At 47.1% G+C, this 19,748-nt stretch overlaps 1 protein-coding gene across 1 annotated transcript in view; it reads left to right on the forward strand.

Annotated features, from left to right (window-relative positions):
• The window catches only part of si:ch211-45c16.2 (mitogen-activated protein kinase kinase kinase 13), a gene marked incomplete in the record, with an annotated part of 59,646 nt that overhangs the window by 32,131 nt on the left and 7,767 nt on the right, over positions 1 to 19,748 (forward strand). The window contains 8 exon segments of the mRNA XM_048238487.1: positions 3,086 to 3,955; positions 7,583 to 7,766; positions 9,633 to 9,824; positions 11,316 to 11,474; positions 13,668 to 13,826; positions 14,379 to 14,487; positions 15,648 to 15,757; positions 17,034 to 17,150. Coding sequence (XP_048094444.1) covers positions 3,163 to 3,955; positions 7,583 to 7,766; positions 9,633 to 9,824; positions 11,316 to 11,474; positions 13,668 to 13,826; positions 14,379 to 14,487; positions 15,648 to 15,757; positions 17,034 to 17,150 — 1,823 coding nt within the window.

Here is a 19,748-nt window from a genome sequence, read left to right on the forward strand (position 1 = left end):
ACAGTATAGCACAGCACAGCTCAGTACAGAACAGCTCTCAGTATAGCACAGCACAGCACAGTATAGCACAGCACAGCACAGCTCAGTATAGCACAGCACGCACAGTACAGCACATTATTACACGGCTCTTCATAATGCTGAAGAATGTTCCATTCACTTGAATGGGCCTTCCCAACGTTCGGCGGTCTGCTAATTCTGAATAACAGACCGTTGCTAAGTATAACAGACCGCTGTCAAGGAAAATGGGCTTTGTGCTTCTAAGTCAATTCTTTCATATCACTACGCAAGGATTGGAACTTCATTCAAAAGTGAAAGCAGACGGTTGATCAGCTGTGTTCTAAAGAATGTTTCATTCAAGTTCAGCGTGTGTTGTTGCGAACTATTTGTTTCTCAGCAAAAGCCATGATGAAACGATGAAATGTAACAAATAGGCCATAGCCTAGGCTATGTAGGCTAAAGAGTCATATCGTGGGGAGTTTATTGTGTCGTTTTGGTAAGTAGCCATGTAATAAGCGGGATAATGTATAGAACGCCGGTCAGTGTCGGGAGATAGGTCCCTTCAGGGCGGAACAAGACCGGTTCGCCCTGTCGGGACCTATCTCCCGACAATGACCGGCGTTCTATACGTTATCCCTTATGTATAGCACAGCACAGTATAGCACAGCACAGCACAGCACAGTATAGCACAGCACAGCACAGCACAGTATAGCACAGCTCAGTATAGCACAGCACAGCACAGCACAGCTCAGTATAGCACAGCACAGCACAGTATAGCACAGCACAGCACAGCTCAGTATAGCACAGCACAGCTCAGTATAGCACAACACAGCACAACACAGCTCAGGGGCTATTTTCTGATCTCCTGCTGTACACTTTGCTCTCTGTGAACTGAACAAACACGGTGTGGTTCCTCTCCACGCGGGACTTTGCCCCCAAAGCCTGTCTTTGGTGATGTGTCGTGTTTACACTGCATAGGAGATAATAATAATAATAATAATAATATATTATTAATATATGGGAGAGACAGAGAGTGATATGCTATATGGCCCTATATTTGTTGGCTTGACAGTGTGTGTGTGTGTGTGTGTGTGTGTGTGTGTGTGTGTGTGTGTGTGACGAACTGTCCAAATTTTAGAGAGCCCTTGTTAGCACTGAGGAGAGGGGGGCTGCAGATGAAAACCAGTGGTGCAGCTTAGTGTCCTGGAATCCTTGTTGGTGTACGCTACTGATCCTGGGAACACAACAGCTGTGGATCAACGGTGCCGTGTGTGTGTGTGTGTGTGTGTGTGTGTGTGTGTGTGTTAGTGTTAGGTTATAAATAGATCTGTGTGTGCATGTATGTTTGCATTGGTATGTATTATGTGAATAAGTGTGTGTGAGTGAGAGTAGATTTATTATTGGTGGCATTACCAGCTATGAAAGGGATTGATCATGGTGAAGGAGTGAGTGTGTGTTTATTCCCCCTATATCGTGTCTAGTATGTGTGAGTGTGTGTGTGTGAGTGTGTGTGTGTGTGTGTATTCTCTCTATCTAGCGTCTGCCTCGTCCACACTAATCGGGCAGCTGCGTGTCGTCCACGTGTCATGTCCTCTCTGGGCGGGCGACCCGGAGTCCTAGTGTGTTTAGAACGCCCATAACTGACTTAAAAAGCAGGCGCCACAACAACAGCAAACACCCCCCCACCATCCCCCACACTCGCTCGCTCCCAGGGAGATCTGTCCCTGCCCTGCCGTGGCAGCAGGGTCATTGCATAACCACACACACACACACATGCAGACACTTATGCACACACACACACACACACACACACACACATGCACACACACTTATACACACACACACATGCACACACTTATGCACACACTTATACACACACACACACACATGCACACACTTACACACACACACACACATACACACACATGCACACACTTATACACACACACACACACACACACATGTACACACTTATACACACACACACACACACACACACATGCCCACACTTATGCATACACACACACAGACACACACACATACACTAATGCACACACACACTAATGCACACACACACACACACACACACACACACACACACACACACACACACACACACACACACACACAGAACAGATTAAAGCCCACAGCAGTTTCCATTGCTGCTGCTGCTGCTGCTGATGATGATGATGATGATGGTGCTGATGCTGCACTACCCCATGTCACTTCCTCTGTTTCCTCTCATTGGCTGCGCCCGGTTGTCGACTCCGCCTTAAGTGTCCTTCCCTTTTCAGACTTCAGCCAGTGAGGGAGAAGAGAGACAGAGAGAAGGAGGTGTGCGTGTGTGTTTGTGGGCAGGGTTGGCATTTTTGCGGCCCATGCCAGATGTTAAGCCCTTCATCTTCCTAATGCGGCCGGCCGGCCTCTCTAATCTGGCCGTTATAACAGTGGAGGGAGCGATGGAGGAGAGAGGAGAGGGGAGAGGGTGGCATGGAGGAGAGAGGAGAGGGTGGGATGGAGGAGAGGAGAGAGGAGTGCTGGAGGAGAGGAGGAGTGATGGAGAGGATGGGATGGAGGAGGGAGGAGAGGAGTGATTGAGGAGGGAGGAGAGGCAGGCTTTGGGGCTGTGGAGATTTACATGCAGACTGGTCGGCTCGCTGGCTGACTGGCTTTGGTTGCTTTTCCAGGAACTGACACCGACGCTGATCTCCCTCGCTGTTGTTGTTGTCATTATTGTTGGCTGTGTGTGTGTGCGTGTGCGTGCGTGTGTGTGTGGAGTGGACCAAGCCTGCGGGGTTAGGAGGGGGCAGCATAAACAACAAAGCAGTGTCCACACAGCCCTGATGTAGCCTCTCATGCCCTGTGCTTGGGACTGTGGATGATTGAGGGCTGTGGTTGGGGGCATGTGTCTGTGTTTATGTGGAGTACACATTGTGTACACACTTGCATGTTAGTGGATTATTATTTTACCTATTAGTTAAACCGGCTATTCCCATCCAATAGGACTAACCACCAGTATCTCTCTCTCCCTCTCTCTCCCTTCCTCTCTCTCTCTCTCTCTCTGTCCCCCCCTCCTCTCTCTGCATAGGTCTCTCCAGTAGAAGTATAAACTAGGCCCCTCCGTCAGTGTGTGGTCAGCGGTAGGCCAGCGAGGCGGGGCGTCCCATGCACACGCCCAGCGGCACCATGGGTAGTTCGCCCGAGGTTCTCTCCTGGACCTCCTGCCCAAGCCTGCTGGTGGGCAAGCTCAAGGAGGAGCTCAAGCTGACCGTGGTGGGGGGCGACGTGGCCGCCAAGAAGAACAGCAACCCCCCCAACCACCCCCCCAACGTGACCAACGCAGGGGGCAACCCCCAGGGCCCCCTGGCCCCTATCTCCGCGCTCCTGCCCCCCTCTGGCGTGCCCGTCGCCCACCTGCCCCCCCAGATCATCACGGACTTGGCGCCCCCTACGCACCTGCCCGTGCCCCTCCAGCAGCTGACCCTCCCCGGCCGCGGCGGCCTCGGCTTGGGCAGCGGAGGCGAAGAGGACTGTGCGCTGGGCGGCGTGAGCCCGCCCATCACGGCGCTGAGCGAGGACTCCACGCGCGAGCAGGACCACTTCGAGAACAGCATGCTGCAGCTCCAGGAGCACGAGGACGTGGAGGCCGAGTCGCCGGGCTCCTGCGGCCAGGGAGGGTGCCTCAGCGGCGGGGAGGATGCCAACGAGGAGGGGGGTGGAGGTGGTGGAGGTGGAGGAGGTGGAGGGGGCGATGGGTGCCCTGAGGACCAGCACGGAGGCGGGGACGGCATGCACCCCCGATGCCACCACCACCACCCGCACCCCGACGACATCAAGCTGCACTTCCAGAGGGCTGGACAGACAGGGGGCTTCCTGGAAGGGCTCTTCGGATGCCTGAAGCCTGTGTGGAACATCATCGGCAAGACCTACTCCACGGAGTATAAGCTGCAGCAGCAAGGTGAGTGTGTCTGTGTGTGTGTGTGTGTGTGTGTGTGTGTGTGTGTGTGTGTGTGTGTGTGTGTGTGTGTGCGTGTGTGTGTCATTTGAAGGATAATGCAAGTTGTCACAACACCCTTTAATTTGGCCACTAGCCTCTCTTCTCTTAGCAGTGTGATTCACGCTGCAAACACAAGAAAAGTGTGTGTGTGTGTGTGTGTGTGTGTGTGTGTGTGTGTGTGTGTGTGTGTATGTGTCTGCACATCTGGCGTTTCAACACATCACAGTGCAGTGTTGTATACAGTAGATGTATGGGATAGTTCAGGTCACAGCACACATAATTTTGACTCTCAGTCCTCTCTAACAGTGAATTCTTTGTACTTAGCCAGCACTCAGAGCCCAGCCATGTGCGTCTGAGAACTGAGACATTCACATCCACAGCCATTCATTTAGCAAGTGCTTTGATAAGCGACTTACAAGTGAGGATCATGGAATCCATTAGGCCCAGAATGGGACATGAGGTGTGGCCCTGTCCCTGTCTCAGGAGAACAAATTCAAAGAGAACCACTTTAATCAAGCCCCCACCCCTCCCCCCAATCCCTGGTGATGGGACAGCCCAGCTGTCAAGAGCACTATGGGTGGAATGGGTGAAACCAAACTCTGGTGGGGGTGAAGGTGTTGGCTGGACATTCTTTACTTCTGCCATGTGTTAGATTCACCCACTGTTTCCTGGCACCCATGTACACATACAAACACACATATGCATAAACATACACACATACACATATACAGTATATCAATCTCTCTCCCTCTCTCTCTCTGTCTTTCACACAAACTCACTCACACGCACACACACACACACACACACACACACACAGGACACCCGCTGAGCCCACAGCCATATTTAGTTACTGTACATACTGTAGCCAAGGCATTTGTGCTCCACGCTGCCGCTCTATGCTGGGGTTAGGCAGGGCTGGGCTTCCTGCATCTGTCTCTGGTATGATGGCGGCATCTCTCCCAACACCAGCTGCCCCCTCTCTAGCGCCCACTCACATCTCTCTCTGATGGAGACGCCTACTGTTTACACCCAGTGCCAGCAGGGGATGAGTAGCCAAAGATAGATAGATAGATAGATAGATAGATAGATAGATAGATAGATAGATAGATAGATAGATAGATACCAAACCAACCCAGTCTAAAGCCCTCAAATGACGCCAAGCTAGTACCCATGCCACGCTAGTACCCATGCCAAGCTAATACCCATGCCAAGCTAGTACCCATGCCAAGCTAGTACCCATGCCATGCTAGTACCCATGCCACGCTAGTACCCATGCCACGCTAGTACCCATGCCATGCTAGTACCCATGCCACGCTAGTACCCATGCCATGCTAGTACCCATGCCACGCTACTCTGTACTCTACGGCACCCTGTGCACTCTGTCACTCTAAACCACCCCAGGGTCATAGCCTGTGTGCTACTATACTGTACAATAGCAAGTCACACCACTACTGGCTATGTTAGTTCAGTGTGCCATATATTCATTACACATGTACTCAGTGTCATGTCTAGTCAGTGCTTTGTATATGATAAAATAGTTTGTTGCATAACAGTGAGAGTGAAAGAGGACTGTATATAGATGACAGCTAAATGTGTGTCTGTCACGTTAGATCAGCGTTGTTATTGTCTCGTTGTCATTTTAAGGTCGTGCGTGTGTCACTGTAGATATTAGCACGGCTACAGCCCCTTTGACTTGGTCACAGATAGACTGCATCAGCAGCACAGCCCAATGCATGTGTGAGGCACGCTGAGGCAACACTGGCGGGGAGTCTATATGTGTGTAAAGTCACGTGACGTGTGCATAAAATGGGCTCAGTGAGTTTTGTCTTGTGCGTTTTAGGCGTGCTGTGGTGTGACCATGTGCTCAATGATGTCATTCAGGTTGTGATGGGGAAGTGTGAAGTGATGGTGTTTGTGCTGTAGCTGTTTAATTCCTTAATGACACACACAGTGCACAAATACAGAGAAAGAGACAGCAAAAGAGAAACACACACACACACACACACACACACACAGTCATTCCATTAGTGTTAATTTCGTCAGAGGAGACGAGAGGAAATATGTTCGTCAACGACCTTTTTTTTCATGACTAAGACGAGACGATGACGAGACGGCAGTAATGTCCTGAAACACTGACTAAGACTATCTTAAGATCAATTATTGTTGACGAAAAAAGACGAGACTAAAATGTTTTGCATGAAATAAGAACTAAGATAAAATCTCTCTTCATTTTCGTCTACAAAATGAGAAGACAAATATCTAGCTGTTACGTTTTCAAAATATTCGAATGAGTTCATACGCTAACAGCTTTCCTGTAGGCTAGTCTATGTGCTGTTGCTGCAACCCTGTGGCTGCAACACGAAACTACATGGAACAAGAACACTGGAGATTTCTGCCAGAGTTAGCAAGCTAACTACCTAAGCTTTATGCCACAATGCTACATACCCAGAAGTTGAAGCTTCTCTCATACAAATTAACATCCACCAGAATGTCCATACGAAAATGTTCATCATGTAATGTCAACTATTTAACTAGTTAGACTGATGATGCAAAGTTTGCTAGCAAGTAAGCTAATATGGAAAGTTCGCTAGCAAGTTAGCTATGGCTAAGATGGAGAGTCTGTTTGGGGAATGTGTTGTGTTTGGGCGCATATCGCCATCTAGCGGGAGGAAAAAACATTAATACTTTGGTCTCTGACAGTGTTTCTCAAACTTTTTTTCAGTTTCAGGACCACTTAACTAACCCTAGCTAAAAAAAAAAAAAGATTAGACCTAGGCCTACTTCAACAGTAGCCTATAATTAGTCTACACTATAGGCCTACTCACTGAACCACCTTGCTTATTGTCTTTGCACTTTGCTTATTGTGTGGATTCATACTGTATGATTTAAACTGGCATATCTTACATAGACAGTGTTGCAGAACTGTTTTTACATACAAGTTGGTTCAATATTGCAAACAACTCATCTATATTATATTTTACCACGTCTGCTCACGGACCACTTGAGATAGCTTATGGACCACCAGTGATTCCCGGACCACACTTTGAGAAACACTGGTCTACGAATATGACAGTGGTCCAGTCAAATCTTTTACTGTCTATGGTCAAATCCCAGCCGAGCTATAACTGTAGCTCGACTTACCTGTGCATGTAAACATACTGACTGACAAAAAATCAGAATGAGTAATTATAACAGACGAGTAGCCCTGTGGACACACAATATTGTTGGAAAATTGAGATGTGTGAAACACTATTTGACTGAAATGGTAATCGGAAATAATTTGTTATAAAAAAAGACTAAAATGTGTTGACTAAAACTGACTAAGACTAAGATACCTTTAGTTTTCTTATGACTAAAACTAGACTAAAATGACGAGACTTTTAGTCGACTAAAACTTGACTAACAAAAATGATATTTGAATGACTAAATATGACAAAGACTAAAAAGGACATTTCGTCACAAGACTAAGACTAAGACTAAATTAAAAATAGGTGACAAAATTAACACTACATTCCATGCTATAGCAGATGACCTGCAGATGAGCTGACTGTCTGTGTTCCATGCTCCTGTGTGTTCTGTCCTGCTCAGACATGTGGGAGGTTCCGTTTGAGGAGATCTCGGAGCTGCAGTGGTTGGGCAGTGGGGCTCAGGGGGCCGTGTTCCTGGGCAAGTTCCGCTCCGAGGAGGTGGCCATCAAGAAGGTCCGCGAGCAGAAGGAGACGGACATCAAGCACCTGCGCAAACTCAAGCACCCCAACATCATCGCATTCAAGTAGGTATCTCACACCAACATCATCGCATTCACTTGGGGTGATACCCCCACTCACCCCAACATCTCACCCCAACATCTCACCCCAACATCTCACCCCAACATCATCACATTCAAGTAGGTATCACACCTCAACATCATCACATCCATCGCACCCCATATATCGCACAGGGGTGTGAGTGTGTGTGTGTGTGTGTCTCCAAACAGCACACCACTTTAGAAACAATAGCTGCTCAGTGCAGTGTTCTTTTAGAGAACAACAGTTACTCCCCAAGTTCCCCGGGTTACCCAACTACATGGCTTCATAGCACAGCCCTCTCAGAGTCCAACAAAGCAAAACAACAACCTGCCTGAGAATTATAGATCGTTCCCTCCGTCAAACTAGTCGCTAACATATTTAACCACGTCCAAGTAGCAATAGCCATTCAATATTTTTAGAATATTATTTACTTGTCTCAAAGGACAGGAGGAGGCTCTCGTGCCCTGTAGTGTTTTACGTTCTCTCTGACGAGTCCTCTATCTGATTCGTCTGTGAGAGACGGCTACTTACAGGTGGCATAAAGTCCTCGACTGCCTGCTGTTGTCACGGTGATCTGGGTTCTTGTAGCCATCACAAATGACAATGACAAAATGACTGTTTGCCCTTTTCTGTGTACACATGACAAATAAAGCTAAGCTGACACCCAAGTCAAGCTTTTGAAGGAAAATTACATTTATTTTCTCTGGCATTTTTCAAGGATGGAGAATAGCACTTATTGAGTGATTAAAAAAGACAGCACTGCACAGTGTTACAGCATGACGTTATGATGTTTCAATTCACCATGATGTGCTTTGAACTTACTGAACAATGCAAAGCAATGTTGTGGAGCTCAATGCAGAACAGTATATAGATGGTATACTGCAGTGCCACTCTATGCAGGGGAAGTTAGTGAAATGTACTGTGTAACCCAGTACCAAACAACACAATAGAATACCATGTGCTGCAGCGTGATCTAAAACAATGTAACACCGTGCAAGTACAGTAAAGGGAAATGCTGTAAAATGTTTTATGATATACATACATTATAATGGAAGGCAGCATCATCCACTGTAAACCAATGAACTCACAGAACAATATAAGAACTTGAGAGCACTTCTGTGGTTAGCACACCCAGACAATGCAATGAGTGTCACAGTGTGCAGGGGAGGACAATGTCATACAGTATACAATTCAATGCCAAAGGATGCAGTACAGTTCCATTGTATGGCGAAAGTCAGAGCGAAACAGTATAGTGCAGTGCAAGTGGGTGCTGTCCTGTCCTCTCCTCCTCTTCCTTGTCCTCTCCTCCTGCTCTCCTCCTCTTCTGCTCCTCCTCCTCTTCCTCTCCTCCTCCTCCTCTCCTCCTCCTTCTTCACCTCCTCATCCGTGGGCTACTGGTTAGGGAATCGGACTTGTGACCGAAGGGTGGCCGGTCCGATCCCTGACTGGTAGGAAAAATATGGGTGTGGGAAGTGATTGAACAGCACTCTCCCACATCCACATCCACGGATGAGGTGCCCTCCTCCTCTCCTCCTCCTCTCCTCCTCCTCCTTGTCCACGGGTCCTCCCAGGGGGAGTGTGCATTGGAGCTGCATGCTAGCACAGCACTGTGGAGTGTAAAACAGAGCAATGCAATGCACCTTTGTGATGCCCTCCCCTCTTCCTCTTAGCCCAGTTCAGTGATCTACGCTATATATATATATATGTGTATATATATATATATATATATATATATATATATATACACATTGATATACAGTACTCTGTAATGTATATAATAAATGTGTGATATATACATTGATATACTCTGTAATGTATACTAAATGTGTGGTGTGTCCTGTCCCTCCTAGGGGTGTGTGCACCCAGGCCCCGTGCTATTGCATCATCATGGAGTACTGTGCCCAGGGCCAGCTGTACGAGGTGCTGCGGGCTGGACGCAAGGTGACCCCGCGCATGCTGGTGGACTGGGCGTCCGGCATCGCCAGCGGCATGAACTACCTACATCTGCACAAGATCATCCACAGAGACCTCAAATCACCAAAGTGAGTGCGGGCACACACACACACACACACACACACAAAGCCCCATAAACTACCTACATCTGCACAAGATCATCCACAGAGACCTCAAATCACCAAAGTGAGTGCAGGCACACATACACACACACACACACACACACACACACACACACACAGCCCCATGAACTACCTACATCTGCACAAGATCATCCACAGAGACCTCAAATCACCAAAGTGAGTGTAGACACACACACACACACACACACACACACTGTGTAACTACAAAGTGGACAGAGTGCTAAATCCAGAGCTGCAAACCATTTGCTGTAGTAGCTGTTTGTCAGTTCTGGCGAAAGGTTGTTATTATCTGATCTGAACACACGGTCAAATTATGACCCCTCACTTTTATGCCCCTGGAGCAATGCATTGATTGGCTGGAATTGTTTATGGCTTGGTTCAAGAAAAAAAATTGTTTTCCATTAATAGCACAAGGACTTTACAAAGACTTTTTTTTGTTTGTTTTTTGTGAACACAGCTGGTCTGTGAGAAGCAATTTGCAGAATTAAAAAAAAAAAAAAAAAAATGGGTATTGGACTACAATCATGGACTGTACCTTTAATTGGTAATGCATATCTGTGAGACTCCCATCAGTGTATTGACTAGAATCATGGACTGTACCTTTAATAATGGTTTACACATCATATCTGTGGGTCTCACTAGAGACTCCCATCAGTGTGCTCTCCTAAGGAGGAGGCTCATAAGGGCCCTGGTGCTCTGCTCTGCTCTGCTCATCTCCAACCTCTCTGCTTCCTGTCCTAATCACATTGCACTTTAATCAATGTCATTTAAAAGTTGCTGTGCTGTGCTGTGCTGTGCTGTGCTGTGCTGTGCTGTGCTGTGCGCGTGGTGCAGTCATCTGAGTAATGCTTGCGTAAGAGCAGCAGAGGAAAGGGGAAAAAATAGAAATCAGCAGCGAAATCAGCAGAGAGAGAGAGAAGACAGAGGGGATGAGGTGTTCTAAGGAAGATTTACCTCAGAGTCGCAACACAATGAGTGTGCTCAGCTTTTGAGGAACAATGTGGAACCTGAGGTGGAACAACTGTTCCTTGACATTTCTCTGCTGTCAATGTTAATAGTTCTGTTCCAGTGATGAGAAAGCAGAAGCGTGTGTGTTTGTTTTCGTAGACGTGGTTCTCACGCCCATGGGGGGGCAGGCAGAGTTCACGTCCATTAAGGGGTTAACACAAAGGGGATGAGTCGCAATGCAATGAGTGAGCTCATCTTTTGAGGAACAACATGGAATCTGAGATGGAACAAAAATAACATATTCCTGGACATCTCTCTACTATCAATGTGTATAGTTCTGCTCTAGTGATCAGAAAAAAGAAGTGTTTGTGTTTGTTTGTTTTTGTAGAGGTGCTTCTGGTGTTTATCTTTCTTCTTCTTCTTCATTTACTCACACTCCTCTTTCCTCTCTTTGTGACATTGTGTTGTTTTGTTCCTGGGTTTTGATAGTGTGTTGGTCACGCACAATGACGCGGTGAAAATCTCAGACTTCGGGACCTCCAAAGAGCTCAGTGACAAGAGCACCAAGATGTCCTTTGCGGGGACGGTGGCCTGGATGGCCCCCGAGGTGATCAGGAACGAGCCAGTGTCAGAGAAGGTGGACATCTGGTGAGTGACGGATGAACTGCAGCCTATGCTGCCCCGCCACACACACACACACACACACACACACACACACACACACACACACACACACACACACACAGACACATGCATGCATGCACACACACACACATACACACACATACACACACACACACACACACACACACACACACACACACACACACACACACTCAGACATACACACACACACGTTCATACTGTACACACATACTGTACACACACACTCTATTCTCACTTAATAAATCATCCATTGTTCATTCTTTGTCAATGCCTAATTATGCCATCTGTTGTCCTCTACAAATAGTCCCCATATCAAACACGCTCATGCTGTTTCTTTGACCGCACATATTATGAAGCTTATAGCAGCATTATACACTGGAATGGTTAATGTGCTAGCACTTGATGAATGAGCTACTAGCCATGCCTTCTTCTGATTAATGGCTCCATCTGTGGCCCCCTGCCCCTACAAACACCCCATAATACTCAAGATGTTTTACTGGGCGCGTGCACATGCACAATGAGATTATAGCAGGATAATGAATGGTCTCCCAGTTCATAAATTAGCCATTAGCCTCGTACTCCTTGCTATGGTCAAGCGTCCCATCTGGTCATCTTAGGTCAGGGACAGTTCAGAGAAGAACACATGACATAAACATGTGTTAGCCGAGGCTAATCTAAGAGCAGTACATCATATACAGTTTGAGGTGAAGATAATTGCCTCATTAATATTAGAGATGTGATAGCCATAGAGACAGCCAGCTCAGTCTAATTCAGCACGTCAAAGGACAGGGGGCGACTATTGCTTAAGTCTTTTGTGTCGTAAACACCATAATGTTATGGCGGTTGCTACGCTACACCCTGTGTCTTGAACTGTGTTTTTTGAAATGTAATATCCTGAAGTATTATCTCTCATCGTGTAAACTGGTTTGTGATGGAGAGGCTATGACGCACGTCTGTAACTCAGTACCCCATTGTCTGTTAGCACAACCTAGCGTTGCCTCTGTCATATGGACCCTTTCAAGAGAGTTCCATTATCGCTCATTAGCATCATAGTTGGCCCCACAAGGCTTCCGTTTTAACATTCCATATGTTATCTTAATGCAGAGGAAGTAGATTGGGGCCCAAATAGAACGTTCAAGCATTGTTTTTGTTTTTATTGTTGAAAGGGTCTATACACACACAGTACTGTATTACACTACACTAGCACTCATTAAGTCAAATGCCAGTAATACTACATGCTGTGTACTGTGGCACATTACTGTCGGAGCCCAGTGGTGACCAGTTGCCACCAGCTGTGCTCATATTTCAGCTCTCTAAAATGAATACTTAATTAGCTGTAATATTTATACTTAGACCATGTCTTTATTCTCTGATTGGGGGAAACTTCATTGTGATATTCATTGTGCAAGTTGAGTGGGCCATTTAAAAAAATAGTAATAATTGAGTACAAATCCATTAATTATGCCATCTCCTTCAGCCACCCTAATAGGGTCCTTTATTATGCTGTAGCACTGCTACCTAATCAGAACCCTGAGGGTGTATTTCAGTGGCAATACTGGACCATCGGCACCTGTAGTTATGTCTAGATTGCATTTGTAATTCAAAACTAACCCCAAAAGTTGTGGGTTCAATTCCCGACTTCCGCCGTTGTGCCCTTGAGAAAGGTACTTGCTCTGGGGACAATGTAATCCCTTGTAATATAGTTACATATGTAAGTCACTTTGTGTCTACACAGTGTCTGCTAAATTACCGGTAATAAATCTAAATGTAAATGCACTACTATTACTACAGTAGGGTCATTTGCATACTGTTCCATGGATCTATTCTACACAATTAACCTAGCAGCATTAATCACCATGGATCTATTCTACACAATTAACCTAGCAGCATTAATCACCATGGATCTATTCTACACAATTAACCTAGCAGCATTAATCGTGACTGCCAGCCTCAACACTAGTACTGGACTACTTCCAAAGTACCATGATGTCCTGCCAATATTTCTGATGCTCTAGAGCTGTTCTAGATAGGGTAGGGTAGTAGGCTAGAAGGGTATCCCTGTAAAAAGTGCTATAATGCTGTCCGGTTCTCCTCCTTCTACTGGTCATTTGGGGTGGTTCCGTGAAGAGCACCCTAGTGCTGTTCTCTAACTCCAGTTCTCCGGTTCTCCCGCAGGTCGTTCGGGGTGGTTCTCTGGGAGCTGCTGACAGGCGAGATCCCTTATAAGGATGTGGACTCGTCGGCTATTATCTGGGGCGTGGGCAGCAACAGCCTGCACCTGCCCGTGCCCTCCACCTGTCCCGACGGCTTCAAGATCCTCATGAAGCAGACGTGGTGAGAAGCCCCCTCCTCCTGCTCACTGCAATAGTGACGTGCCTTCAGTGATGATGAAGTCATTATGTTCTCCTACTGGGGCGATAGTGGCTCAGGAGGTAGAGGAGTTGTTCAGTAATCAGAAGGTTGCTGGTTCGAGTATACAGTACACACACACACACACACACACACATTTTGCTAGAGAAACAGAAACGGAGAGTTTGAGATGGTGAGGAGCTAGCAAACTTCCTCTCCATCTGGTGGTGAGGTGGTTATTGATATCTGCATGCCTGAAACTGCATGCCTAATATATAAACCCATAGCTAACCTATTATTTTACAGTCCCCTAATAAAGCAAGAAAATTGTTGCTACAGAAAGCATGTAGTATGCGGTCTTGAAATGAAAGCTCTAGTTTTAGCTCCCCAGAGCCTTGGACTTAGAAACACTTCCGAAAGCTCAGAGGTTTCTTGTTTAATGTGTGGGAAGAGGGTAACTTAAAGGTCTCCAGTGAGTGGATGTTATTTACGGTTCTCTCGTTCTCTGCTGTCTTCCAATCTGTTCCGTGCCCTCAGGCAGGGGAAGCCCAGGAACCGACCCTCGTTCCGCCAGATCCTGCTGCACCTGGACATCGCCTCTGCTGACATCCTGGGAGCCCCTCAGGAGACCTACTTCAAGTCTCAGGTGAGTGAAAATTCGCTGTCCAGTGCGCACAAGTCCTTAAGTCTCAGGTGAACAGCACAGAGTCCTCAAGTCTCAACTGAGCACAGAGTCCGTAAGTCTCAGGTGAATAGCACAGAGTTCTCAAGTCTCAACTGAGCACAAAGTCCGTAAGTTTCAGGTGAATAGCACAGAGTCTGTATGTCCCAGGTGAGTGTGTCAGGTGGATACAGAGTCTTTAAGTCTCAGGTGAGTGAGAGTGGGCACAGAGTCGTTAAGTCTCAGGTGAACAGCACAGAGTCTTTAAGTCTCAGGTGAACAGCACAGAGTCTTTAAGTCTCAGGTGAGTGAGAGTGGGCAAGGAGTCGTTAAGTCTCAGGTGAACAGCACAGAGTCTTTAAGTCTCAGGTGAACAGCACAGAGTCTTTAAGTCTCAGGTGAACAGCACAGAGTCTTTAAGTCTCAGGTGAGTGAGAGTGGGCACAGAGTCTTTAAGTCTCAGGTGAACACAGAGTCTTTATGTCTCAGGTTTGGTGAGTTTGGCATGCACACAATCTTAGGCCTGCAGGTGAGCGCACAGTCTAGTTACTAGTTACTAGTATATGCTCTCAGGTGAACACAGAAACTCAAGCTAGTTTCAGGTCAGTGTTTGCGGCTACCCTTCTTCTAGGTTGCGTGTCGAACAGAGAGTCCTTAAGTGTCAGGTATGTCCTCAGGAATGTTTAGTCTCAGGTGAGTGGCGTTTCCAAATCACTCAGGTATCCAGGTTAGCCTGGCATCCTTAAGTCCTTGTGATTAGCGCAGAGAGTTTGGGTTTCAGATGAGGGTCAAGTTCAGGTTTCAGGTGAAGTTAGCACAGAAATGGTCAGTGTGTTCAAGACTGAGGACCATCACGACTTGGATCTGTGCAGAGCATCAGTGCAGGACAGGAGGTCCATATATGTGCTATACCTTCTTCTCTGTGCTTCCAACATTGTCCCTGGCATTATGTTAGTACATAGAAAGGTGTATGTGTACCTGTAATGCACTGTATGCCCTTTCATCAAGATACATGCATGATGAGTTTCCACTCAGTAATGAAAGTGTGTGTGTGTGTGTGTGTGTGTGTGTGTGTGTGTGTGTGTGTGTGTGTGTGTGTGTGTGTGTGTGTGTGTGTGTGTGTGTGTGTGCGTGTGCATGGCCAGGCGGAATGGCGAGAGGAAGTGAAGAAGCACTTTGAGAAGATCAAGAGTGAGGGCACGTGCATCCACCGCCTGGATGAGGAGCTCATCCGCCGCAGGAGAGACGAGCTCAGGTGAGGGGACGAGACCACCACTGCCTTGGTCAGCCTTTTCCGACAACCGGCTCCGCTCTGGTTCACGCTGCTGTTGAATTGTTCAGATCATTCTGAACAAAGTGAAATGGGTTTGGAGCCGGAGACGTTGGTTCAGGGCTGGCACCTGGGGCTGGTTCTTTTCCTGTGCCCTGGAGTGAGCGTGAGCACGCAACACCCTCTGTTGATGACACATACCAGTACTTGGTTCCGTTCAGAACTAGTGGAAATAGCACTAAGGTTCTAGAATCAACCAGTTTTGTGTTGATCGAAAAACCGCTTACAGACACAAAATGCAAAAAAAGAAAAACTCTGATATATAGCTTGTGTGTACAGTAGCCCTCCCAAACCAACCCAACCCAATCTCTTTGGCAATGCTGTAGAATGTTATGATCGTACTAATAAATCTTTGGTTAGATTTGAATTTGACAAACAGTGTGAGAGAACAAAAAGTAGGACACTGAAAGATTAAAGCACCTGTTCAGGAACAAGATGGCCCAAGACGGGAGGAGAGAGAGAAGGAGGGAGAGAAAAGAGGGGCAGATGGAGAGAGAGAAGGAGTGAATGAGTGAAGTAAACAAGTGTGTCAGTGACACTGAGTAGGATTGGGGGCATTCAGACATATAGCGCAGTGAGCTCACGGAATCTCCTCCGGAAACACAAGTCCTAAACTCAGGAACATGTTCCGCTCTTTACAATTCTCAGAGCTATACATTAAGGTGTCGATGTCATGGTGTGTCTGGTGTTCTGTTATAGTCTTTCTCTACCTCTGGCCTCACTGTCTCCCTGGCTCCTATGTCTCTGCATCCTTTCAAATAAAAATATCTCCATTCTGCTCTTTCCCCACCTCTCTCTCTCTCTGACTCATTCTCCCTGTCTCTCCGTCCCTCTCTCTATCTCTTTCTTTCTCTCTCTCTCTGTCCCTCTCTCTTTGTCTCTCTCTCTGTCCCTCTCTCTTTCTTTCTCTCTCTTTGTCCCTCTCTCTCTCTGACTCATTCTCTCTGTCTCTCTGCCCCTCTCACTATCTCATTCTTTCTCTCTCTCTGTCCCTTTCTCTTTCTTTCTTTCTTTCTTTCTTTCTCTCTCTGTCCATCTCTCTTTCGCTCTCTATGTCCCTCTTTCTCTGACTCATTCTCTCTGTCTCTGTCCCTCTCTGTCTATCTGACTCATTCTCTCTCTCTCTCTCTTTCTCTCTTCTCTCTCTCTCTCTCTCTCTCTCTCTCTCTCTCTCTCTCTCCCTCTCTCTCTCTCTCCGTAGGCATGCTCTGGACATCCGAGAGCACTATGAGCGGAAGCTGGAGAGAGCCAATAACCTCTACATGGAGCTGAGCGCCATCATGCTGCAGCTGGAGGTCCGGGAGAAGGAGCTTATGAAGTAAGTACTAAAGAAATAAGGGGAGGTGGTAGTGTAGTGGTTAAAGAGCTCAAGGTAGTGTAGTGGTTAATTAGCTCATGAAGTAAGTACTAAATAAATAAGGGGAGGTGATAGTGTAGTGTAGTGGTTGTAGTGGTTAATTAGCTCATGAAGTAAGTACTAAATAAATAAGGGGAGGTGGTAGTGTAGTGGTTAAGGAGCTCATGAAGTAAGTACTAAAGAGATAAGAGGCGGTGGTCGTGTAGTGGTCAAGGAGCTGGGCTAGCGTGCAGTAGCCTGAAAGTTGTGGGTTCATTTCCGGTTTGCACTGTTTTACCCTTGAGCAAGGCACTTAACCCCAAGTTGCTCCAGGGACAATGTAATCCCTTGTAATATAATTCACATGTCACTTTGGACACCAGTGTCTGCTAAATGAATACATGTAAATATAAGTGTCCTCTCCTCATCTCCTGGCATCTGGTCTCTCCTCTCCTCTCTTCGCCTCTCCTCCTATACAGCAGATGAGCCAGTTCTGCTAGATCAGTACCAGTTTGAGGCCTTATATCTTCTAGACAGCTGAGGTCCAGATTCATTGCTGGCCGCCGGTCATTCTCTTATACAGCATATAGACCCCTCAGGTGCATCTCTTGTGTCACCACAAGATTCTGCGTGTGTGTTTTGTGTTTTGTGAATCATGTTTGTGCTTTGTAGCCCAAATCGCTTCACCTTAACAGTCAGCAACTGGCTCACCTCTCCCCTGGCAGTGTTAAGGCAGACCAGTTTCGCCAGGAGCCTCTTCTGAAATGCCTGTGCAGTCATGGAAGAACTGACTGACTTAAGAGGGCTATTTTTTTCTTCAGCCAGATGAACACCCTCAAACTGTCCCCAATACACTAACACAACTGTCTCCAAAACACTAACACAGTCCCAAATACAACCTCAACCTCCTATTTAGATGCTTACACATGATTGGATGGTCTTAACCTGCTCTTAACTAACCCTGCCCACACATATGCTGCCCTGGCACTGGGACAAGTACACCTTCCTCAGGTCGTCCCCGATGGCACAAACAAACCCACATGAAGGACGTCAGGGAATCCCCGGTCCCAGTAAGACTCCCGATGACTTAGGGATTCCCCCATCTTGTCAGCTTGTTGTGATTGGATGGATGAAGAGCTCAGCGGTGATGCCATCAGGGATTCCCTGCCATATTTAGGACTCCAATTAAGGGATGTCCTCAGTTCAGGTTTTGCCCTCTGAGGGATCTCCTTAATAACTCAACCCACACATGCCATAACCATTGTCCACACACACACACACACACACACACACACACACACACACACACACACACACACACACACACAGGGAATTCCCACGCCTCGCTAGCTTCCTATACACAAAGGGGGACATAACCTGCTGGATAGCAGTCAGCAAAAGGCACTCCTCTGGTAGTGTTAGTGTAGGCCAGTGTTACCAAGAGCATCTTCTGAAAGGCCATTGTTGTCACAGAAGATCGGACTGACTGGCTGACTTAAGCCGGCTGCAGACTGCCTGCGTGGCGTGAGTGTGGTGTGTCTGTTGCGTGTCAGTTGCATGGCGGCTGTGTGGCGTTTTCTCTATCTCTATTCACACCAGAAACGTGTCTGACGCGGCGCACACGTTTCACGTAGCATGCACACGTTTTCAGCGCGGCTCGAGCAGCACCTGAGGCGTGCGTGTCATGCAGGCAGTGTGCAACCTCTAACCTGTTAACATGGGAGCCCAAATGAAAACAGACATGCCACGCAGCTGACACGCTCACACCACGCAGGCAGGCTGCAGCCGGCCTTAAGTGAGCTATACTCTGGGTTGTTCCTTATACTGATGGCCAGTTAAACACGCACAAGCTGTCCCCGATACACTAACACAACTGTCCTCGATACACTAACACAACTGTCCCCGATACACTAACACAACTGTCCCCGATACACTAACACAACTGTACCCGATACAACCTCGACCTCCTATTTAGATGCTTACACATGATTGGATGGCCCTAACCTGCAGTCACACCTGCCCACACATACGCTGCCCTGGCACTGGGACAAGTACACCTTACTCAGGTCGTCCCCGATGGCACAAACAAACCCACATGAAGGATGTCAGGGAATCCCCGGTCCTAGTAAGACTCGATGACTTAGGGATTCCCCCATCTTGTCAGCTTGTTGTGATTGGATGGATGAAGAGCTCAGCGGTGAGGTCATCAGGGATCCCTGCCATATTTAGGACTCCAATTAAGGGATGTCCTCAGTTCAGGTTTTGCCCTCTGAGGGATCTCCTTAATAACTCAACCCACACATGCCATAACCATTATGCACACACACACACACACACACACACACACACACAGAGAGAATCCCCACGCACCTGCTAGCTTCCTATATATACACAAAAGGGCTATCCCCAAATCCCATGATTGTCAGCATGCTAAAGCTAATTTCCTATTTGGCTCAATTTGCGCTCTAGTAAGCTGTATATTACACCCTGAAGGACACCTCTGAAGCTGTTAAATTATATAGCTGTATCATTGCCTCCAAATGGCTGTATTTAGCTTCATTTCCATTTCAGTATTGTCTC

The sequence above is a fragment of the Alosa alosa genome, chromosome 3, assembly GCF_017589495.1.
Source record: "Alosa alosa isolate M-15738 ecotype Scorff River chromosome 3, AALO_Geno_1.1, whole genome shotgun sequence".
Classification (NCBI taxonomy): domain Eukaryota; kingdom Metazoa; phylum Chordata; class Actinopteri; order Clupeiformes; family Clupeidae; genus Alosa; species Alosa alosa.